The 21,370-nt window shown below is 55.6% G+C and overlaps 3 protein-coding genes across 4 annotated transcripts in view; 2 read left to right on the top strand and 1 right to left on the bottom strand.

The window, feature by feature from the left end:
* Nucleotides 1–21,370, top strand: part of LOC149875529 (uncharacterized) — a 433,980-nt gene that overhangs the window by 17,864 nt on the left and 394,746 nt on the right. The gene's annotated exons all lie outside the window — the stretch shown is intronic.
* Nucleotides 1–21,370, top strand: part of LOC149875538 (uncharacterized) — a 246,051-nt gene that overhangs the window by 100,222 nt on the left and 124,459 nt on the right. The window lies entirely within an intron of this gene.
* LOC149875544 (E3 ubiquitin-protein ligase TRIM17-like) lies at nt 4,039–21,198 on the bottom strand. Of its 2 annotated transcripts, XM_090030947.1 has the most exons (4): nt 20,699–21,198; nt 10,365–10,595; nt 7,843–7,908; nt 4,039–7,108 (listed from the first exon to the last, which is right to left on the bottom strand). In XM_090030947.1, the coding sequence occupies exons 1-4, from the start codon at nt 21,095–21,097 to the stop codon at nt 7,055–7,057; spliced, it is 750 nt and encodes a 249-aa protein (XP_089887073.1). In that variant the 5' UTR covers nt 21,098–21,198; the 3' UTR covers nt 4,039–7,054. The 2 variants fall into 2 exon arrangements, with proteins under 2 accessions (XP_089887073.1, XP_089887072.1); XM_090030946.1 differs by lacking the exons at nt 4,039–7,108; nt 7,843–7,908; nt 10,365–10,595 and adding an exon at nt 12,151–12,848.

The raw sequence follows: 21,370 nt of genomic DNA, 5'->3' as shown, positions 1-21,370 counted from the left end.
GGCCGTGTGTGCAAGGGATGTTGTGGTCACGGGGGATATGAACTACCCTGCCATCAACTGGGAGGAGCAGGCGGCCAGGTCGAGCCACTCACGAAGGCTCCTGACGTGCGTCCAGGACCTGCACCTCGTGCAGGAGGTGCTCGTCCCCACGAGGGAAACGCCGTACTGGATCTGGTGTTAGCCTCTGGGGACGACCTGGTGTGGGAGGTGCTAGTACAAGGGAGGCTGGGGACAGTGGTCATGAAATGATCCAGTTTGCTATTCAGAGGAAGGCGGGGAGGGGAACTAGCTCAGCGCAAATGCTTGACATTAGGAAAGGCAACTTCGCTGTGCTCAGGGCAGTAGTCAGGGAGGCACTCAGAGCCCAGGGGTAGCTAGTCTGGGCGTCCAGGAACGGTGGTTCTCCCTCAAGGAGGCTATCCTAATCTTAGCTTCTGAGATTAAGGATAACAAAAAATCCTTCTTCAAGTATATAGTTAGCAAGAAGAAGTTTCGGGGTAACATTGGACTCCTGCAGGGCAGGGCAGGTGGTGACGGATGCACGTGATGCTTAAAGCAGTTCATTTCTCTGGAGGCCACCAAAATCACAGACACACACATTAGATGGCACAAAAGGTGTATTTGCAAATAGGGTCAGAGCAGAGTCAAAAACTCAGATTACTCCGCCGAACCCACAAAGGAATTTTGCAGGCTGTATTTATCTCCTCCCTCCTGAGCACGTGTGCAGAAACAGGAACTCTTACAGCTCACTTCCGTTTCATACAAGCATACATGTGGTTACATCACTACATGCATCGCATGTATAGTATAATTAACTACTTAAGTATGCAGGGCGGAGAGGTAAATATGCATCAGCTAATTAAGCATGCTCAGAGACTATAGTAGGTCGCCAAGAGTTCAAACCCCCCCCTTTCAAGGACACAGTCAGTTAAATTCCAGCTTCTGTAATCTGCATGAGAAAGGCTAGGGAGAAGCTGGGGGAGAGTCTGCGATTTAGTATAAGAAAAGCTGTGGCAAGGCTGGGAAAGGAAAAAAAGTCCTTGGCAGTGTTTCTTTCTTATCAGGTGCAAGATGCAAGCTGTGCATTTCCTGGAGGCTACAGGAATGGTGCTTCGAGGCGGGCTTTGGCTTCCTCAGCCATGACCGGCACATCGTGATGAGAGACATGCTGGGATGGGATGGGCTCCACCTTTCCCCTAAAGGTAAGCGTGTGTTCTCTTCCAGGTTGGTGAACCTCCTTCGGCGGGCTTTAAACTAGGCTCGTCGGGGGAGGGGGAAGATGAGGGCGGAGGAGACGATGAGATACCAGGCCCAGCAACAGCCAGCGAGCCCAGACCAATGGTCAAAACGGAGAAACAGGTAAGCGATAGGGGACGGGGCATTGCTGTGACTAGGGGGTCAGTGGGCACAACCGCTGAAGGCCTCAAATGCCTCTACACGAATGCTCGAAGTATGGGGAAGAAGCAGGAGGAACTCGCCCTCCTCCTAGCTGTCACCAGCCCTGACATAGTAGGGATCACAGAAACGTGGTGGGACTCATCGCATGACTGGGCGGTGAGTGTCAAGGGCTATAGGCTATACAGGAAGGACAGGATAGGAAGGAAAGGTGGAGGAGTAGCACTCTACATCAAGGAGGAATATACTTCCTCGTTAATTAGCATGGGGGTAGAGGGGGGGCACTCTGAGGTGCTCTGGGTTAGAGTAAAAGGCAGTCCAGGGGAGAGAGACTTAACGGTGGGAGTCTATTATAGACCTCCCAACCAGGGAGAAGAGCTCGACCTGGAATTCTTAGGTCAGCTTACAGAGGCAGTGAGGGCTAAGGATGTGGTCATCATGGGGGACCTAAACTTCCCAGACATCTGCTGGGAGGAGCAGTCAGCCAAGTCTGATCGCTCACGTCGGTTCTTAGCCAGACTGCAGGACCTCCATCTAACCCAGGAGGTGCACAGTCCCACCAGGGGAGACGCCTTGTTGGACCTAGTGCTGGCCACGGGTGATGACCTGGTGAGGGGGCTGCGGGTGATGGGCCACCTGGGAGACAGTGATCATCGCTTGCTGGAATTCACCATCCAGCGTAAGGTGGCAAAGGGCTGCAGCAAGGCAACAGCCCTAGACTTTAGGAGGGCTGACTTCAACAAGCTAAGGAGGATAGTTGGGGAAGCGCTGAGGACCCAGAGGGGAAGGGAATCAGATGTCGAAGGTGAGTGGTTGCTCCTTAAGGAGACGATCCTCCATGCCCAAAGGGAGGTAATCCCAACAAGGGTCAAAGGGAGCAGGAGGGCACATAAACCCCCATGGCTCACTAAGAGCATCCGGGAATGTCTCCTTGCTAAAAGGGAGGCATATACCCAATGGAGAGATGGGGTCATCGCCAAGAAGGACTATGTTATAGTCGCCCGAGGATGTAGGGGGGCAGTCAGGAGGGCCAAGGCAGAGTTGGAGATAGGACTAGCTTCCCGGATTAAGGACAATAAGAAGTCCTTCTTCAAATACATAGGGGGTAAAAAGAGGGTCCCGGGTAATGTGGGGCCCCTGCAGGACACGATGGGCAACTTAGTCATCACACCAGATGACAAAGCTAACATATTTAACGATTTCTTTGCCTCTGTCTTCCTAAGTAGGGACCAGTTCAGCCACCTCCCTGCTGGGCCCCCCTCGGGCCCCGAGAGAGACACGCCTGGGCCAAGGGTTAGCGAGGAGTTAGTTAGGGTACTTCTGGAGAAGCTGGACGTGTTCAAGTCCGCTGGTCCGGACGATCTTCACCCTAGGGTTCTACAGGAACTGGCTGAGGTCATTGCGGGACCCCTGGCACGGCTCTATGAGCATTCGTGGTGCTCTGGCGAGGTGCCGGAGGACTGGAAGAGGGCCAATGTGGTCCCTATCTTCAAAAAGGGAAAAAAAGAGGACCCGGGAAATTACAGGCCAGTTAGTCTGACCTCAATCCCGGGTAAGCTCTTTGAAAAAATTATCCTGGCACACATCCAGGAGGGCCTTGCGGGGGAATGCATGCTCAGGGGCAACCAACATGGGTTCATCAGTGGCAGGTCTTGTCAGACCAACCTGGTGGCCTTTTACGATCAGGTCACCAAATCATTAGACGCAGGGGTTGCTGTGGATGTAGTCTTTTTGGACTTCCGGAAGGCTTTCGACACTGTCTCTCACCCTGTCCTCATCAAAAAGCTGAGAGACTGTGGTGTCGATGCCCACACGGTCAAATGGGTCGCCAACTGGTTGGAGGGCCGCACCCAGAGGGTGGTAGTGGATGGGTTCTTCTCGACCTGGAAGGATGTGGGCAGTGGGGTTCCGCAGGGCTCGGTCCTCGGGCCTGCACTGTTCAACATCTTCATCAGTGACTTGGATGAGGGGGTAGAAAGCACCCTGTTCAAGTTTGCTGATGACACTAAGATGTGGGGGGATGTGGGTGCACTAGAAGGATGCAATAGGCTACAAGCTGACCTTGACAGGTTGCAACGGTGGGCGGATGAGAATAGGATGGGGTTTAACACTGATAAGTGCAAGGTGTTGCACATGGGGAGGAAGAACCGGCACCACACTTACAGGTTGGGGAACTCTCCTCTTGCCAGCACGGAGGCGGAAAAGGATCTTGGAGTCGTCATTGACTCCACGATGAACATGGGCCGGCAGTGTGGGGAGGCAGTCAAGAAGGCCAATCGTACCCTATCATGCATCCACAGATGCATCTCGAGCAGGTCCAGGGAGGTGATCCTCCCCCTCTATGCGGCACTGGTCAGGCCGCAGCTGGAGTACTGCGTCCAGTTCTGGGCGCCACACTTCAAGAGGGACGTGGACGATATGGAAAGAGTTCAGAGGAGGGCCACTCGTATGATCAGGGGTCAGCAGGGCAGGCCTTATGAGGATAGGCTACGGGACCTGAACCTGTTTAGCCTCCACAAGAGAAGGCTAAGGGGGGACCTTGTGGCCTGCTACAAACTGGTCAGGGGGGATCAGCAGGTATTGGGGGAGAACTATGAAACTATGAAACAATATTCCATTTCTAACACACAAGAGAAGGCCGAACTCTCCAACAAGGTCTTTGCCTCCGTGTCCCTGTCCGCTGACAACGGGGTGCTCTCGGGTGACAGCGTAGAGAGGCCGGGAAGGCTGCGAGCCCCCCCACTGCTAGTTCAGACCTAGTTAAGGATTACCTGGAGGGCTTAGATGTGTCCAAGTCGGCAGCCCCAGATGACCTTCATCCGCGGGTGCTGAGGGAATTGGCTGGTGTCATCGCGGAGCCGTTGGCACGGCTGTTCGAGGACTCCTGGTGCTGGGGCCAAGTCCCTGAGGACTGGAAAAGGGCCAGTGTGGTCCCTCTTTTCAGAAAGGGGAGGAAGGAAGAGCCTGGCAACTACAGGCCAGTCAGCCTCACTTCTGTCCTGGGGAAGGTCTTTGAAATGTATCAATTTTTGGGCAGGGGGCTGGACTCGATGATCTCCCAAGGTCCCTTCCAGCCATGATCTCTGTGAAATCTATGAAAGGGCCACATTTGTGAGAGCCCTGCAGGGGAAGGGATGTTGAGGGGTAACCAGCACGGGTTCGTGCCAGGCCGATCCTGCCTGACCAACCTGGTCTCTTCCTATGACCAGGGAACAAAGAGCTTAGATGGGAAGGAGGAAGTCCGTGTCGTCTTCTTGGACTCCCGGAAGGCTTCGACACTGTGTCCCCCCCAATCCTGGTGGGCAAGCTGAGGGGCTGCGGCATTGCCGAATGCACGGTCACACGGGTGGCAGACTGGCTCCAGGGGCGCACCCAGAGGTGGGGGGGCCGGGTCGATGTCGATCTGGGAGGTGTGGGCAGCCGAGTCCCCCAGGGCTCGGTCCTTGGGCCGGTGGTGTTCAACATCTTCATCGACGACCTGGACGAGGGGGTGGAGAGCACCCTGCTCAAGTTCCCTGATGACACCAAGCTGGGGGGTAAAGTGAATACCCCGGCAGGCAGGGACCGCGTCCAGGCAGAGCTGGATAGGTTGGAGAAGTGGGCGGATCTGAACAGGATGCGGTTCGACAAGGACAAGTGCAGGGTGCTGCACCTGGGGAGAGGGAGCCAGCATTACGGTTATAGGTTCGGGGCTGCCCCCCTCGGCAGCACAGAGGCAGAGAGGGATCTTGGAGTCAGGACTGACTCCAGGATGAATGTGAGTCGCCAACGCGACGAAGCAATAGGCAGAGCCGACCGCACCCTGTCCTGCAGCAACAGCGGCATCACTGACAGGGCCAGAGAGGTCTTGCTCCCCCTCGTGCGGCGCCGGTCAGGCCGCGGCTGGAGTCCTGTGTCCAGTTCTGGGCGCCGCACTTCGGGGGGACGTGGGGAGCCTGGAGAGGGTACACACGAGGCCACTCGTATGGTTGGGGGCCTCCATGGCCAGCCCTATGAGGAGAGGCTGAGGGACCCGAATCTCTTCAGTCTCCGCAAGAGGAGACTGAGGGGGATCTTGTGGCTGCTACAACCTTATCAGGGGCCAGCAGCAGGGACTCGGGGACAGTCTGTTCCCCAGGGCCCCCCTTGCAGTCACCAGGAACAGTGGCCACAAGCTGAGGGAGGAGAGGTTGAGGTTGGATATTAGGAAGAACGACTTCACGGTAAGGGTGGCCAGAGCCTGGAACAGGCCCCCAGAGAGGGGGTGCTCTCCCCTTCCCCGGGGATCTTCCAGAGGAGACTGGGCAGGCACCTGGCTGGGGTCTCATGACCCCTCCACCCCCAGTGCGCCTTCCTGCCCACGGCAGGGGTCGGACTCGATGATCTGTCTGGGTCCCTTCACACTCAGTGATTCTGTGACTCTGTGTGATGAGGTAACAAGAAAGGCTAACCGCACTCTTTCTTGCATTAGTAGGTGCCTCACGAGCTGGTCCAGGGAGGGGATACTTCTCCTCTATGCGGCACTGGTCAGGCCGCAGCTGGAGTACTGCGTCCAGTTGTGGGCACTGCGCTTCAAGAGGGACGTGGACAACCGTGACAAGGTTCAGAGAAGGGCTACTTGCATGATCGGGGGGCATTTATATATTTTTAAAGAAACAGATCTCCAGGCTCGGTGCAGTTTTGAGTGAGTCTTGAAGGGGATATGTGGGGCCAAAGGGAAGTAGGGAATAAGACACAGGGCATTTGTGCTCTAGGCCCCTCTGCCAGCTGCCCCAGAGGGGCAAGACCAGGAGGAAGCTTGAAGGGAATTGTTAGATGCCATGATGGGTGTCACTGGTTTGAAAAGCTGGGATTATTAATTTAACTTCATTTCATCTACTTTATTTTGTGTCCTCGGAGCTGAGATACGTTGAATTAAGTTTCAGGAAGGCTAAAGAGTGGTGAAGATTTCTGTGTTTTGCTTTGACATTATGGGCAGGACAAAACCCGTATTGCATTGCAGGGAAATGAAGTTCTAGTAACCGCCGTCCTGGGCAGCTTTTCTCATGTGAGCAATGGTCTGAATTACCACGAGGTGTGCCGTGGCTGGGAGGGAAGCAGCCTGTGTGACAGCGACCCGGAGGGGAGGAGTCCATGAAAAACCTCTCCTCCAAACTGTTGAAAAATATGAGAATCCCCCATGATTTATAAATTGGATGTTTGCACCTAGACAACACTGAGTGGACGATGAATTAGAAATGCCTGCCTCAGAAACACTATTTATCTGTCTTCTATTGAAATTCTCCGGCAGTATCTCAGCAGTGAATACTGTTTTCCCCTCAATGGCATATAGCCTAACTTGGATAACTGATAGATAGATGCAATGTAAAATACTTAAGACTAAAACCATTAAAAAGAAAGCTGAAGAAATGTACGGAAGGTGATCACAATACTGCCGAGCGTATGTATTACTAAAAGCAAAATGCAAAAACATTTCTATGATTTTACTGAATCACTATGGGCTCCTATACACGTGCAGGGAGCCAGCTCTGACACGCTGGAAGTGCAGCACACTGGAGCAGACTCGCCTAACTGACTGTACTAGAGCGTGGACATCACCGTGCTCCCGCAGACGGTAGAAACACGGACACGCAGAGTTAGTCCAACAGTAATCATACCACAGGATTCATTTCAGCATCTTCTACAGCAGGAGATTTAAAGTAAGTACGGTGGTCTTGTGTTTTAGAAAGGAGAACTGTGTAGAGAAAAATGGGGAAGATCCTAAAGTTAAAATTAAGTAAGAGTATATCCTTACTTTAAATTCAAAAGCCTGCCATAGTGGAGACATGGACCATGAGCACGCTGGCACAGAGCCATACCTCTTAACAACAAAAAAGGGACGCAGTAAGGCAAGAAGAAAAGTGTCATGATATTAAATAGCAAGCTTTAGGAGACTGTTTGCACCAAATAGTTTAGAAAATGGAAACTGAAATCCAAAAGGAGCCCAGAGCCTGAAGTGCAGCATGAAAAGGGGAACCCAGGATGTTATGTGAGGAGCAAACTGTTCATCGATTCGTGGCCGGTCAGGGCTGGAAGGACCGTGTCGATCCTCAGGTCCAGCCCCTGCACCAGGCAGGACAAGACACCGGGCTCAAGTGACCGCGGCGAGGTGACCGTCCCGTCTCCTCTGGAAGATTTCCAGGGTAGGGGACTGCACCACCACTGCGGGGAGTTTATCCCAGTTACTTCATGTCCATATTGTGTCTTGCTTACTCAGAAATTCCTCATCTGACACCCAATTGAAGGCGTAGAAATAAATACTTACAATAGATCAAAGCAGAAAGCTTGTAAGAGAAAGAGTGCGTTTCCTAACCGCACCTTGTGCAGATCTGCTGAGCACGGCCTTCCTCCATTCACACCTGAACCGATCAAATCAGGCCAGACAAGCAGAGTCTAGAGAAGGAGAGTTGGCATCTCTATTCGATTTACCTTTCTCCATCTCCAAAGCATCCCGTGTTTGTGAACCGGGGTCACAGACTCTCCTGTCTCCTGCAGCTGTATGAAGGAAATAACGAAGAGCAAGATAAACCACGACCAGTAATTCCCAGTTACTTCATGTCCATATTGTGTCTTGCTTACTCAGAAATTCCTCATCTGACTTGAACTCACTGCACAGATGCGGAGGGACGGGGGCACTGGCAGCGCTGGGGGGCTGCGGGTCGGGAGTGAGGGGCAGCAGCAGGCTGGCGGGGGCTGTGGCTTGGCAGTGGGGGCAACAGTACGGGCAGGGACAGGCACTGGCATGTCACTGCCCCCCATCATATTCCCCCTGCCCCCCTCCGCCATGTGACAGGTGTCCTGCTTCTTGGACCTGGAAATACAGTAACCCTACAGCAGCCTCCGCATCCTCCCCGCCTGCTCCACTGCACGCCCTCCCCATGCCTGCCCAGACACACGTCCTAGCTCCCAGCACAGCCCCCCGCTCTCCCCCCCCACGGCAGGCAAGCACGCTGCACACTTCAGTCCTCGGCTCGCTACTGAAGTCATGTTCAGGAAAGAAATGAAAGCATAAAGTGACAATACCCCCAGCCACAAGTCACCCGCCCCTGGGACTCCCCAAGTGTGGGTGCAAACCCCCCTCATTGCCCACTGGGCAGCACGCTCAGCCGGGTGCCCACACTTCCCCTTGAGGTCAGGGCCACAGCACGGACACAGCTGTCACCGGACCCCCAACCAGTGACACGTTGGGAGCAGTTCAACAGCCGCGTGCGTCTCCACGAGCGGCACAGCGACGAGCCGGGTCTGGAAGGGGCCGTTGTGACGCGTCGCGTTCTCCGGGGCTCCCCGCGGGCGCGTCTCGGCCGCGTCGGCCACACCGCTGCACCAGCCACGGGCGTGAGACCAGCGACGGGCTTGCAGGGTCTTCAGCCAGGACTGGCCCCTGCGAGGGTTTCCCTCCAGGACACTGTGACAGCGGATGAGGAAAGGGACTCCAACAACAGCTCCCAACTCACACCATTTCTTGTCCGTGCACAGAGAGCAGACGGCCCAGGTCCATCTCACACGTGTCCCCTGCGGTGACTGTCACCGCTGTGTCTGTAGCCGGGGGGTCCCGCTGGCTCCCAGCTCTGAGCTGGAGAAATGCACTGGGTTACTTGCCGCCTCCACTGGGCCTTGTGCTGGTGTGCATCCTCCCAGGCTCTCAGCATTTCACCACCTTCACGGGCAACTTCCCCCAGTTTCCCTTCAAGCCCTTTCCCTTTCTGGAGGATGAACTGTTTAAACACAGCCGCGTCCTCGACCTCCCTCTTCTGCCTTTGCTCACCCAGCCCTTTCACCGGGGCGGTGGCTGACGAGGCTCTTTCCATGGTTTTCATGTGGTCACTGGGCCTTGAGGTCTTGCTCCTCATCTACCATCCTAATAATACTACCTTTCCTGCCAGATCCTTTAACAATAATGATGGTATCTCTTTCTCACCTGAGTCTTGGCCCAGTTTCCACCAGGTCTGGGGTCCAGGCTGTGGTGGGCCAGTAGGGGGCGCTCCTGCGTTGAGCCGCCCACCTCCCTGCACCTGCCCACCTTCCAGGCTCCGAGTGCCTCCCTGGGGCGCCTCATGCTCGGCCGACCCCTCTCCTGGAGCACACTCGCTAGGCTGGGGGTAACGTCGCCCCTACCCCCAGAAGGGACTGTCCGGCCCTGTGTCCTTGGGGAAACACAGGCCTCATAGTCCGACGGGTACTCGACCCGGTACAGGCACTTGCACACAGGCACTTCCCCAAGTCCGGGGGCAAAAAGCAAAGTCTCCCTTAGTCCGCAGACCTAAGGGGTCTCTTGGGCATAATTTAGACCCAGCCCTCAATTGTGGCACATGTAAAGGCCATTTCCTTCAGCCAGGAAGTCAGTTTCCAGCCATCTCCCACACCAGTCACAAAGGAGAACTTTATTGATTACAGGGGGTAGGGGAAACTAGGGGACAGGGTTGAGCAATATCCTAGAAATCCTGGAGAGCAAACAGTGGGGCTGAGGTAGCCTTTTGGTCACGCATCTGTGTTACTGCCAGCTAGAGATCTAATCCGACTGAGGAGCTTAGTCACAAGCATCTTCGAGAGCTCTCCAGTTTCCCCTCTGGAGTCTGGGGTGAGAGAGAGCTAGGTCCCGATGGCAAGGCCCCTCTGTCTCCCCTGCTTGGCCGCTGCTTCAAAAAAAACCTCATGGCCCAAGAGAGAAGAGCATGTTAGCCTCCTCCCCCATGCCTTCAACAACTTATACAGCCCCTGTGACCTCAGTCACCTGGGCCAGTGGAGGTCAGCCCCGGCTGGCTGTCGGCCAACCCATTTGAAATCCATCACCTGTTACCGTCTGCAGATTCCAGCTCCCCAGGTCAGAATTTCCTCACCCGGGGGGCTGATGCCAGTCCCGTGGAAAGTCTCACCTGAGGGAGCAGGTTCCCCCCCCCTCAGGACTGCAGCCAGCTCAGGGCCAGGGGGCCGGATCAGCAGCGCACGCTCACCTTCAGCAGCTCAGCAGGTGTCTGCCGGCTCTTCTCCTCTATCTCCGAGATCAGCTTGCGCAGGGAGGCGCTTTGCCGGGAGAGTTGGGCTACGTTGGCCTCCAGGCGCCGCAGCGTCTCCCTCTCCTCCTCCTCCAGGCTCTGCAGGAGCCGCTGCTCCTCCTCGCTCACAAAGCGACGCAGCTTCTCGCACTCAGACCTGATGCTCTCTCTCTGTCGCTTTACCTTGTTCTTCCAGGACAAGCAGCAAAAACCAGTGTGAGCTGCCATCTCCACTTCCAGCTTTGCATTGGCAGAGGGAAGGCATGAACTCAGGGTGTGCAGCCCTTTGTCAGTAGCTATACTGTCACCGGATATATGATACACACATTACATATAGTGGTGCACTCTCTAGAGAAAGGATCACACAATACTTTCACCCCATAGCAAAAGGGCTGCTATCCAGAGCAGAGATTTAGGATCTGGGGCCTCTGTAAAGGCTCTGGGGCTTGCAGCAAAACCCAGTGGGCCACGGGTCATCTCTGGCCGATCTGTTGATGTCAGTGCTTTTGTGCCAGGCCTGGGTCGAGACATGCAGGAGGAGCTCCATGTAAAGCACTTGGAGCCTGTGTTGGCCAAGGGAGATGGGTGGGAAGGACCCCAAGAGAGCCCCCTTCACCAACAGGAGCTCTCTACATAGGAGACAGGCTCCTCTGCCAGGGGCTTTTCCCTTCCAGGGTGGGGAAAGTGGAAGATCCTAAAATGACAGCCCAAGAACCAGGAAAAGCACAGAAGAGACACGTGAGGAAGGGGCTGCAGGGCGGAAGAAGGAGCCCGCACCAGTCCCACAAAACATGAACTCTGCCCCGGTGAGAGCTGCCCGGGCCGGGGAGCCTTGAAGCCCCTGTGCACGGGCCCAGGGCAGGGGAACACGCACTGCCTCCCCTTGGCCCTGGGGTGGGGAACAGCAAACTCCAGAGCCCCTTTCCCTTCACACGGGGGCACGGGGGGTGAAAGAGCACGGGGCTCCCCCTCCCCGCAGGGCAGGGTAATGCCGAGTGCCCAGCCTGCCCTGCCCCCGGGCCCCGCAGGAAGGGCTCTGCACCACTCCTCCTCTGCCTCAGCGATGCCCATCCTGATACGAGGCTTTTAGACTTCAGAGAGCTGCTAGAGGAATCTCACAGAAACCGAAACACTGATGTGATGGAAATCCTGCTGCGGTGCCACAGCCCTGGGACAGCTGGGACAGGCAGAGACATGGGCTTCGGGGCAGTAAATGTGCAGGGAAAGCAAGCGGCAGAAGCAGCCGTGTGGGGGGCTTCCTGGCCAGCCCCCTCCCCGCTCCTCTCGACCCCTCAGGCGCTGCTCAGGCACTGGCTCAAGGGGCGCTGGCACCTCAGGGTTGCTCTGCAGACACGCTTCATGAGCAGGCAAAAAACCTGCTGTTTTTTAGCAGCAAGAAAATGGGGCAACATCTCCCTCCAGCACCAGCAAATTCCAGCTGCTGCCCCTCGGCAGAAGTGCATTTCCCAGAATGCCCTGTGTGGCAGCAAACCGCCTTGGTTTCTCCCCAAAATCTCTCCCCTGTAACAGAGCTGGCTCCCATCCCTGTGCCAGGCACGAAACATTGGCAGGGCAGGGTCCGAGGGCAGACCTACTCAGAAAGCCCAGTGGGGCTGCGTGGGCACCGGAGCACCCAGCAAAAGGGTCCATGTGCTGTCGGGGACAAAGGAGCAGGTTCCCTGTTGCACACAGTCATATGTGGAGGCAGCCAGGTCTTACTGGTCCCCAAGAGCTCCAGTGGGCTCAAAAACAAGGACCCGGCACACAACCCCCGGCGAGAAGAACGCACGGCTGGTTTTGGAAATGCTGTGCCCTGCACGTGGAGATGCAGAGCACAAAACTACAGAAAAAAAGCAGGACAATTAATGTAATTAGTATGAAGGATGAAGACTTATATATTCAGGAATAACTAACTGATCTTTGGGGCACCAAGGGAGGCTGGTGAGTTCATTGATGATGAAGTGCTCAGCCACGGATTGGGCGGGACTGTGGAATTCATGGATATTAATTCATTTTGGGGGGAATCAAAGAGGCTGGTGACTAATCGTGAATTAACCTCCTGTGGATTAAGTGAAGCAGGGGGATTCGGTGACAACCACTTGATCTTCTCTTGTACGAATGGGGGAGTGTTGAATTCACTGACAAGTACTTGTGATGCCGTGCGCCAGGAGACACTGTGACTTCTGGCTTGGGGCAGCAGAGCGAGTGGCAATTGCCGACTGAGGGGTTCAGGATCCCAGGGGTAAGGCTACACATTTGGACACTTGGCCAGGAGTAGGAAGGAGCAGGATGTAGGGGTGGAAAGAGGCTTGTGAAGAGGACCGTCCTCATCCAGGTGGATCTTAGCTCTCCTCTTACCATCCTCTTATCACCTGACCTCTCTTCAATTTTCTTAACAACAAGGCATGGCAGGAGAGATGTAAGGGAACTGGAGGTGGAGACCTGGACAAGAGAGATGGTGGCTGCCGCGTGCTCCTACCAGAGGATGCTTTGTCATCCCCTTACCCCCACAGTCCTTCACTTGCTTTGACCTGCAGCATCCCACCCAACACCCCCTTCCCCCTTTCTCCCCACCGCAGGCTCTTCTTAGGCCGAAACGCAGCATTTGAGACACCTGGGACTGGTCAGGTAATTCAAGCAGTGAGTGCTGGCATCTAGTCTAGGGGACTGTAGTCCAGAGATTTTTTTCTGGGAAAGGGAGAGAAAAGCATTCCCAACTCTGGAGTAATGTGGATTTGGAGGCTCTGGCACCCATGCTCTATGATCAGCCAAAACCTTTCCCGAAGGACAATCCCGGGGCATGGAGACTGATTCCTTAAAGCTCAGCACTCCTGCAGCCATTCAGCATGAATCTGGGCCCATTGGCAACACCTCCCAACTCAGTGTCAACCACAGACTTTCTGAGCCCAGTTCCAGTCCAGCAACAAGCTCACAGACAGGATTGTTGAACAGGATCAGGCCCCTGCCCTGCACACCCCAGGGCCCTCCCGGCGCCTCCTGCTCCAGACACATCGCTCCCACCTACACAGCCTCCTGCTCCAGACACATCGCTCCCACCTACACAGCCCGAAAATGCTGCCGTCTCCCTCCGAGACAGCTCCTGAGCAGATCTGCCGCACAGCGCAGCTGCTGCTCCTCTGTTATGACCCCTGTGCCCTCCAGTGCATTGGCCAGTCTGAGACCAAGAAAGTTGTGGGCCAGGGACTCAGCAAGACAGGACAGAGACGTGCCCCCAAGGGCAGCTATGACACCCTGTAGTAACCACCTTAGACCAGCCCTGTTAGCTAACTTTGCTAGGCTTGCTAAGGTGGCCTTAGCTTTTCTTTCCCTCCTGTAGGAAGGAAGCACCCCGAAATCCCACAGTGGGTTAAGCAACCCCAAGGTCTGCAGGGTCTGTGCACCCTGGGTGGCGCAGAGCCCTACCAAAGACCCGAGTCCGGGGGTAACAGCGGTTACCCCAGGCTTGTGACTGGGCTCCAGGAAGGGGCTTGACTGGACGTGGGTGCCACAGGGGAGACACTCAGAGCATGGTTTTCGGCCAGGAGCAGTGAGGTGGGAGGCTCAGCACAGGAGCAACCCAGACTGGCCCTCCACCGTTAACTAATTTTATCTCTTGGCCCAAATCAGTTCTGAATTCTGTCAGCGAAGCAGAGCTCAATCACTCCAGTCTGTGCTGCACGACCACCGGCAAGTACCCTCCCTTGCAGACACTTCAGCTTGGGACTTCAGGTACTGCCCGGTACATGGCAGGCATCCTCTGTGCAAGCCACAAGCCCAGAGGCCTCGGAGTCCAGATGCCCACTAATTTCACTCCACCAAAAGGCTGAAGCAGCAAGCTAAAGGGAAGCCCAAGAGCTGAACCCTATGAACATAATAAGTCTTGTAGCCAAGATCCTGCATCGGGAGGCATTTGCAGACTCTCTCAGGGGTCAGCTTGCCTGCAGCGCAAGCAGTAGACCTTCAACTCAACTGCTATAAGTCATTCAAGACCGAGGAGAGGGGGATTGCCCTTCCTGGTAAGTACAACCACCCGAGCCGAAACCAGTCATGGTATCTCTCCTGCCAGTGAGTTTTGTTCTGTTGGTTTGTTTAAAGCCATTTTTCACGTTCCACGCCAAATCAGCCAAATCAAGTCCAAATCCATGAGTCAGTCCAGAACCGTACGTGGCCCTACAATGGGCACACGTCGTCCACCCCCACCAGGGGCCTCAGGTATTTCCAAAGTCTTCTGACAGGCAGCCTATGTGCAGGCGCAAGCCCGGAGGCTTGGGGTTTGGATGCCCCCAAGTTTCGCCTGCCCTCGGCCATATGGGTGCAGAAGCAAGTTAGGGAGTAGCCTCCCATTTCCATAAAGTGGGCTTTGAGCCCCAACACCCCGACAGGTACTAAGCCACGGCAGGAGAACAGACATCCCCAGGGACACTGAAGGAAAACTGCATGCTTGGACCCAAACACACGGTGCTGCCCCTGCCAGGTAAGTTTTTTTTTTTTTTTTCTGTTTTTTTTGCACCAGTCCTGGAAGCACCGTTACCAGGTCAATGCATGGAGTGGATGGAGCACGCTCCGGTTCCACCACCCAATACCAAAAAGAATCTGCTCAATATAGACCTCCTGTGGAGGACATATCAGAGACAATTACCCTGGGGAGCTCGCCTACGTGGTCACGCTGCTTCCCCTGCCATATTAAAAAACATTTTATTAGAAAAACTGTCACTATGAAACACATTAAGAAAAACTACAAATAAACAAAACCCACCTGAGGTTTCACAAAGTTAATACAAACTCACTTTCACAAAATTTCCTAACATTCACAGAAGAAATAATATCACTTGTGAATTCCTGAAAACCCATTTAGAAATCATTTAACTTGTTTCTTATATAATTGCAAGTTCCCTCACCCACTCTTGGAGCCCCTTATCCATTTTATCAGAGGGGAAAAACAAAAACAGGCACTATTAAACACATTGTGGAACCAGAATCCCACCTTATTACATAATATTCACATATTCAATGTCGCATTCGACCTGCTGTAAGCCCCCCCCCCACCCTTGCTGGCAAATATGCTGTCCCTTAAACTATCCTATGCCTACGCGGGGCTGAAACAACCCTCTGAAGTCCAGCCCTTCCCAGGGCGTTGTATCCCCTCCTTGCGTTCTCTGCTTTCCTCTTCCTCTATAGAAATACAACTCGTGCATAGCTAATTGCAGACACTCTACCGTTGAAAAGCACGAGCCCTTTAGTGCTAGCAGGGAACGCACTTTCCAAATTGCTACTTTAATACATGTGACAAGCACCCTCACACCCCATGACCCATCCGTCCCCTCTGTCAAACCATAGAGCACGTTTTCACTCGTGATCCCCGTTGCCCTCCCTGTCTCTTCAAAAAAGCCCCTGCCCTCCCCCACACCTTCTGTGCATAAAAACAACCCCACAAAACGTGCGCCACGGACTCGGGTTCGTCACAAAGTTCTCTTGGGCACTTGGGGGACCGTGTGAGTCCCCATCGATATAGTACTTGTCGCACTGGCAGTGCGTTTCTCACGGCCCTCCAGGCCAGCTCCTCGTGCTCCCCTTTCCATTCCTTCCCCACCAACCCTCCCCACACCCTGCTGACCTTGTCCGTGCTCAACTCCCCGACATCAGCCATTCTCTGCTTCCCCCTGAGGAACTTAAGGACTTTCCTGGCATCCGCCAGCCCTTCCATCCCTAACCCTGCCAAGCCTTCCCTGGCCACAAAGGATCCAAGGCGTGCGTAAGGGAGTGACATCCGCCAAGCCCACGCCCCCCGCCACCCGCTCCCAAACAGTCCCAGCCTCTGTAGGAGCCTTCCCCCCCAGAAAACGCAAAGGTTGGAAACCGGTCCCGCTGCGCCCCTCGCTTCCCTCACGACCATCTTCAGAAAGTGCACGTAAACAAAACCCTCTATATTCGGGAGAGCCCATCCCCCCAAGCCCTCTTCCTTATATAACTCTGTCCTGGCCACCTTCTCTGTCTTCCCCCCCCAAAAGAAGAGGCACAATGCCCGCTGGACCCGCCGGGCCTGTAGCCAGGACGGGGGGTACGCCATCGCCGTGTACAAGATCTTTGGCAACAGGCACTGTTTGATCACTTGCACCTTTCCCCTTGAGGATAAATGCCGGGTGCTCCACAGCCCCACCGTCTGGTTGACTCTCCCCTCTAACACTTCCCAAGCCCGCTTCCCTTTCCCATGGGTATCCATCCACACGCCCAGGATTTTCAGTTCCTCCCTTTCCACCCTCAATCCAAATTTCCCCAAATCCCCCCAGTTCCCAACCGCCAGGACTACGCTCTTGTCTGTGTTCACTCTGGCTCCAGATACCTCCCCAAACTCCTTGGCGTGCTTCACCACTCTTTCTAAGGACACCTCGTCCCTCACCACGCATGTCACGTCGTCCATGTACAGGAGGACTTTTAATTCCCCGCCCCTCGGCACTCGAACCCCGCTGATCTCCCTATCGCTTCTAATTCGTTGTGCCAGCGGCTCAATGGCACAAACAAAGAGCCCCGGCGACAGCGGGCACCCTTGCCTCACCCCCGAATCCACTGCAAAGGCTTCTCCCAGGAAGCCCCTCACCAGCACCCTGCTCGTTGCCCTCCCGTAGAGCGCCCGCAGCCACCCCACAAATTCCCCCGGCATCCCCATGCCTGCCAGAACCCCAAACAGAAACTCGTGCCCGATGCTGTCGTACGCCTTCTGCAGGTCCAGACTCGCCACTATCGTGTTCCACTTCCGGTCGGTAATGTACGACAGCGTATCCCGGAGCAGCCAGTGTGCGTGTGTCGTCCGCCGCCCCCCCACCACGCACATTTGTTCCCCGCCCAGCACCTGCGGTAACACCTCCCCCATCCTTGTCGCTAGGATCTTGGAAAATAATTTATAATCCGAATTCAGCAGGGTGATCGGCCTCCAGTTCTTAATGTCTTCCCGTCCCCCTTTCTTATAGATCAAGACCACGACTCCCTGGGCAAAGCCCTCCCCTACCTGACCCCGAGCCATCATTTCCTTAAACAGGGCCAGCAGGTCCCCCTTCACTAAATCCCAAAACTTCCCATAAAATTCCACCGGGATCCCGTCGCCTCCCGGGGTCTTCTTTAAAGGCATTGTCCTCAAGACCCCCAGCATCTCGGTTTCCGTCAATTCCTTTATCAGCCCCTGTCTCCCGTCTTCCCCCACTTTGGCTTCCAAACTCCCCACCAGCCCCTCCAGGTCTTCTCGCCTCCCCGCTTTCCTACGAAACAAATCCCCGTAGAACCTAGTCACCTCCCGCAATACCCCATCCACATCCTACACCCTCCCTCCGTCGGCCGTGCGGACCGCCCCCATCACCCGCTTCTTCCTTCTCACCCGCAAGGCGAAAAACCTGCCCCATTCCTCTCCCTCCTCCACCCACTCCGCCTTGGCCAGGAACATCCGCTCCTGCATCCTGGTCCGGAACCAATTTTTCACTCCCTCCCTCGCCCTTTCCCATTCTCCCTGTACCGCTGCCCCCTTCTTCCGCTCTTCCCACAACCTTTGAACTTCCCCTTGGAAACGCACTAACTCCTTCTTCCTCTGCCACGCCCGCTTCCTCCCCACCGCAGTGAACCACTCTCGCACACGTTGCTTGATTTCTGCCCACCAGTCCCACCGTGTTGGGAAAAGGGGCTGTAAGGATTGCCACTGGCGATACGCCCTTTGAAAGGCCATGCATTCCTCTGGGTCGTCCAGTAAGGACACATTCAATTTCCAGACCCCTCTGCCCTGTTTCAGCCCCTGCCCGATGCCCACTTCCACCCACAGCACGCGGTGGTCCGAGAAGCTGATGTCTATCAGTCGCTTGCCACGGATTGCCAGTCCCTCCGACACCAGCACAAAATCAATTCTCGATTGGCCCCGCCCACCGGGATCCACTCTTGTAAAGACTCCTGTCCCTGCCCAAATATCCTGGAGCCCCTCATCTTGAATCCACCCCCGCAACCACTTCCCTGTACTATCCATCCCGACTCTCTCCCCAACCCCTACCCGCCCACCCTCTTCAAGTATACAATTGAAATCCCCCATCACGATCCGCGGCCCTCCACCCCCCACACACATCCCCATTTTGCGGAAGAAACGCACCCTCTCCGTTCTCTCGGCCGGGGCGTAGACGTTGTACAACGTCACCTCCACGCCCTCCACCTCAACCACTGCCTTTTGCAGTCGCCCTTCTTCCAGGACCTGCTGCCCTTTGATTTTCAAACCCCGCTCCCTCATCAAGAACCCTACTCCTGCCGCTCGATTTTCGTTTGAGCCCCCCCACCACGACGGTCCCACCTCCCAGCGCTTCTCCAGATAGCCATAATTTCTCCCCCAGGGGATCCCGCACTCCTGGAGGCCTAACACCTGCGCGTCCAGACCTTGTAAGGTGCTATACATTGACTCCCATCTCTGCCTCCCATATACACTTCTTACATTTAAGGATGCTATAGTCAACGCCATCATGGCTATTTTTCAGGCAAAGCCTACCTCGTTAAACATCCGATCCGCTACTGGGATCTGAGCTGTCTTCCCCCACTTTCCGCATCCCCGTGGCCCTAGCCAGATGTTCGATAGCAGTCGGGCTGAGGTAGCCACAAACGTCCGCCCTCCCAGACTCCTCAACCTCTCGTCCCTCCACCAGCAGTTTCCCGCTCTTCCCCTTGTCTCCTTCCTGTGCAGTCCCTTCTGTCCCCTGGACCGTTCCCCCTTCCTCCTCTAGTCTCTTTTTCATAGGTTTAACCCTCCGCTTCTTCTTTCTTTTTACATGGGAGGGTTCTTTCCCCTTCTCCCCAGACAGGTCCAAGTCCATGGTTGCCGAATCCGATTCGTGTGCCCCTTCTCCTGCTGCCTCGCTCTGCTCCTCCTCCATGTGTTCCTCTCCTCCCGACTCCAAAAGCTGGTCAGCCGCCTCGATCACGTCGTGTCTCTGCTCCGCTTGCGGTGTTTCCTCCACTAGGAAGGTGTCTACATCTAGGTTGGTGGACTCCGCCTCCTCTGGCTTTTCTTTATCCCTCTCCTCTGCTGCGTGGGACTCTCGGGCTTTGTTCGCGTAGGACAGGGGGCACTGGTGCTGCAGGTGCCCCTCACCTCCACAAACAGTACATTTCAGTTCCTCTTTACAGGCTTGTGCCCGGTGCCCCCTGCCGCCACACCTGTAGCAGACTGTCAGGCTACAGAAGGCCGCCAGGTGCCCCGCCAAGCCGCACCTGCTACACAGTTTCGGCTGGCCATGATAAGTCACGTATCCGCGGTAGGGCCCTATGGACACGACAGAGGGCAGGTGTCTCACCCCGCCGGGGTGTCTGGGGTCTTCGTCCAGGAGGACTCTGGCTCTCCATGCCCCGGTCCAGATTTGCCACTGATCCAGGACCCGCTGAATATCGAGGATCTTTTCGACCCGCCCCTCCAGCCACCTTCTGACATCTGCATACTCTAGGTCATCTGTATACATTTTAAAATATAAAACTCTCTCCCGTGCCTTCTGGCCTGCTTCAAAATGCAGACCCCGTAAGTCCTCCTTGTCTGCTACTTCTGCGTACTGGGCCCAGAAGGCCGCGTACGCCTCTCGCCTCCAAAAGGTGATATTCCAGTGGCGGAAATTATCAAAAGCCACCACGCAACTTAAATCTTTAGGGTTCACATGCAACTCTTCAAAAAGCACCCTGGTCATAAAGTCTGCTCTCAGCATAGTTGTTTCTCCTTTGACCCCTTCTGGAGTCAAAGTGGCCTTGACCCGCAGCTTCAGCGTTCTTCGGGGTCTCCTTCTTCCCACAAACAACAGGAAGGTTCCGGGCCCTTCCGGGCAGCTTTACTGCTCTCTGCAGAGCTCCGCCTCCCTTCCGGCAGCTGGGACCGCCCCCTCTCTAGAATCTTCCTGCCCAGCAACATTACCACTCTTCCTCTCCGACGACACCACCTTGCCTCTTCGGCCCACCGTGGACCAGTCCCCAACCACCTCCGATGCCATGCCGCCAGGACGCTCACCAGAAACGCTCTTCATTGTCGAAGCCAACAGCATCTTAGACGAAACACTTGCTGATCCATACTCTTCAAGAATCAAGGCTTGCTTCCGCGCCGCCTCCTCCAGCAACCGAGCCTCTTCGTCCTGCTCCACTACCTCCATCGCTCCAGCAAGTCAGCAGTCACACCACCTCACAGCTCATGGTACCCCCCGGCGGCCGGGGGGGACTCGCCTACGTGGTCACGCTGCTTCCCCTGCCAGGTAAGTGTGTGTCTGTGCAAAGGGCTCTCTCGGGCCAGTGGTGTCACCTACCTGGTAATCCTTGGCAGCCTCCTGGATGGGGAGCACTGGGTGACCGCGGTGAGCCTGGGACTCCCTGCAGATCACACAGATGGCTTCCCCGTCCTCCTCACAGAAGAGCTTGAGCTTCTCCTCGTGCTCCACACACTGATTCTCCATCTTCTCCTTTCCTGGCTTCAGACTCTGCTCTTTAATCTTCTCCACCAGGGTTTTGAGCTGCGTGTTGAGCCGGGAGCTCCCAACCTGGAACTCTGCTCTGCAGCTGGGACAGGGGACGGCGTCGCCTGAGCCACGGACACGGTCCTCACAGTACTGGGTGATGCAGGCTCGGCAGAAGTTGTGCCCACACCCGATGGTCACCGGCTCCTGCAGGAGGTCCAGGCAGATGGAGCAGGCGGCCTCTTCAGCCATGTCCTGTCCTGGAGGGTCTGAGGCTGCACGGCCCTGGCTTCTGCTGATTGCTCTTGCTGCTCCGTGCAGGCTGGGCCCATCCTGGGTGGTGCCTCCCTGAGCGCAGGGCTCATTTCCTGCAAGTCAGCTTCTAACAAGGGAGAGGAGGGGCCGAGGGGCCAAGGGGCCAAAGGGAAAGTAAATGGAGGAATTAACTTGAGTGGAGAGAAAGGAGGGGTGAGGGCAAGGGAGCAATAGAAGCAGGGAGGAGGACGGCTGGGGAGACAGGGCGTT

The sequence above is a fragment of the Crocodylus siamensis genome, chromosome 1, assembly GCF_052110815.1.
Source record: "Crocodylus siamensis isolate JL-2025a chromosome 1, ASM5211081v1, whole genome shotgun sequence".
Taxonomy (NCBI): domain Eukaryota; kingdom Metazoa; phylum Chordata; order Crocodylia; family Crocodylidae; genus Crocodylus; species Crocodylus siamensis.
The sequence above is the reverse complement of the archived record's forward strand: the minus strand, read 5'-3'. Positions and strand labels throughout refer to the sequence as shown.

Bases quoted from the DNA above. Each gene is read 5' to 3' on its own strand.
- LOC149875544 (XM_090030946.1), bottom strand. From the start codon at position 21,097: ATGGCTGAAGAGGCCGCCTGCTCCATCTGCCTGGACCTCCTGCAGGAG. The intron at 12,849-20,698 runs GTAGGTGACACC...TCTCTTGTCCAG, and splicing joins AGGCTGCCAAGGATTACCAG to GTCTCCACCTCCAGTTCCCT.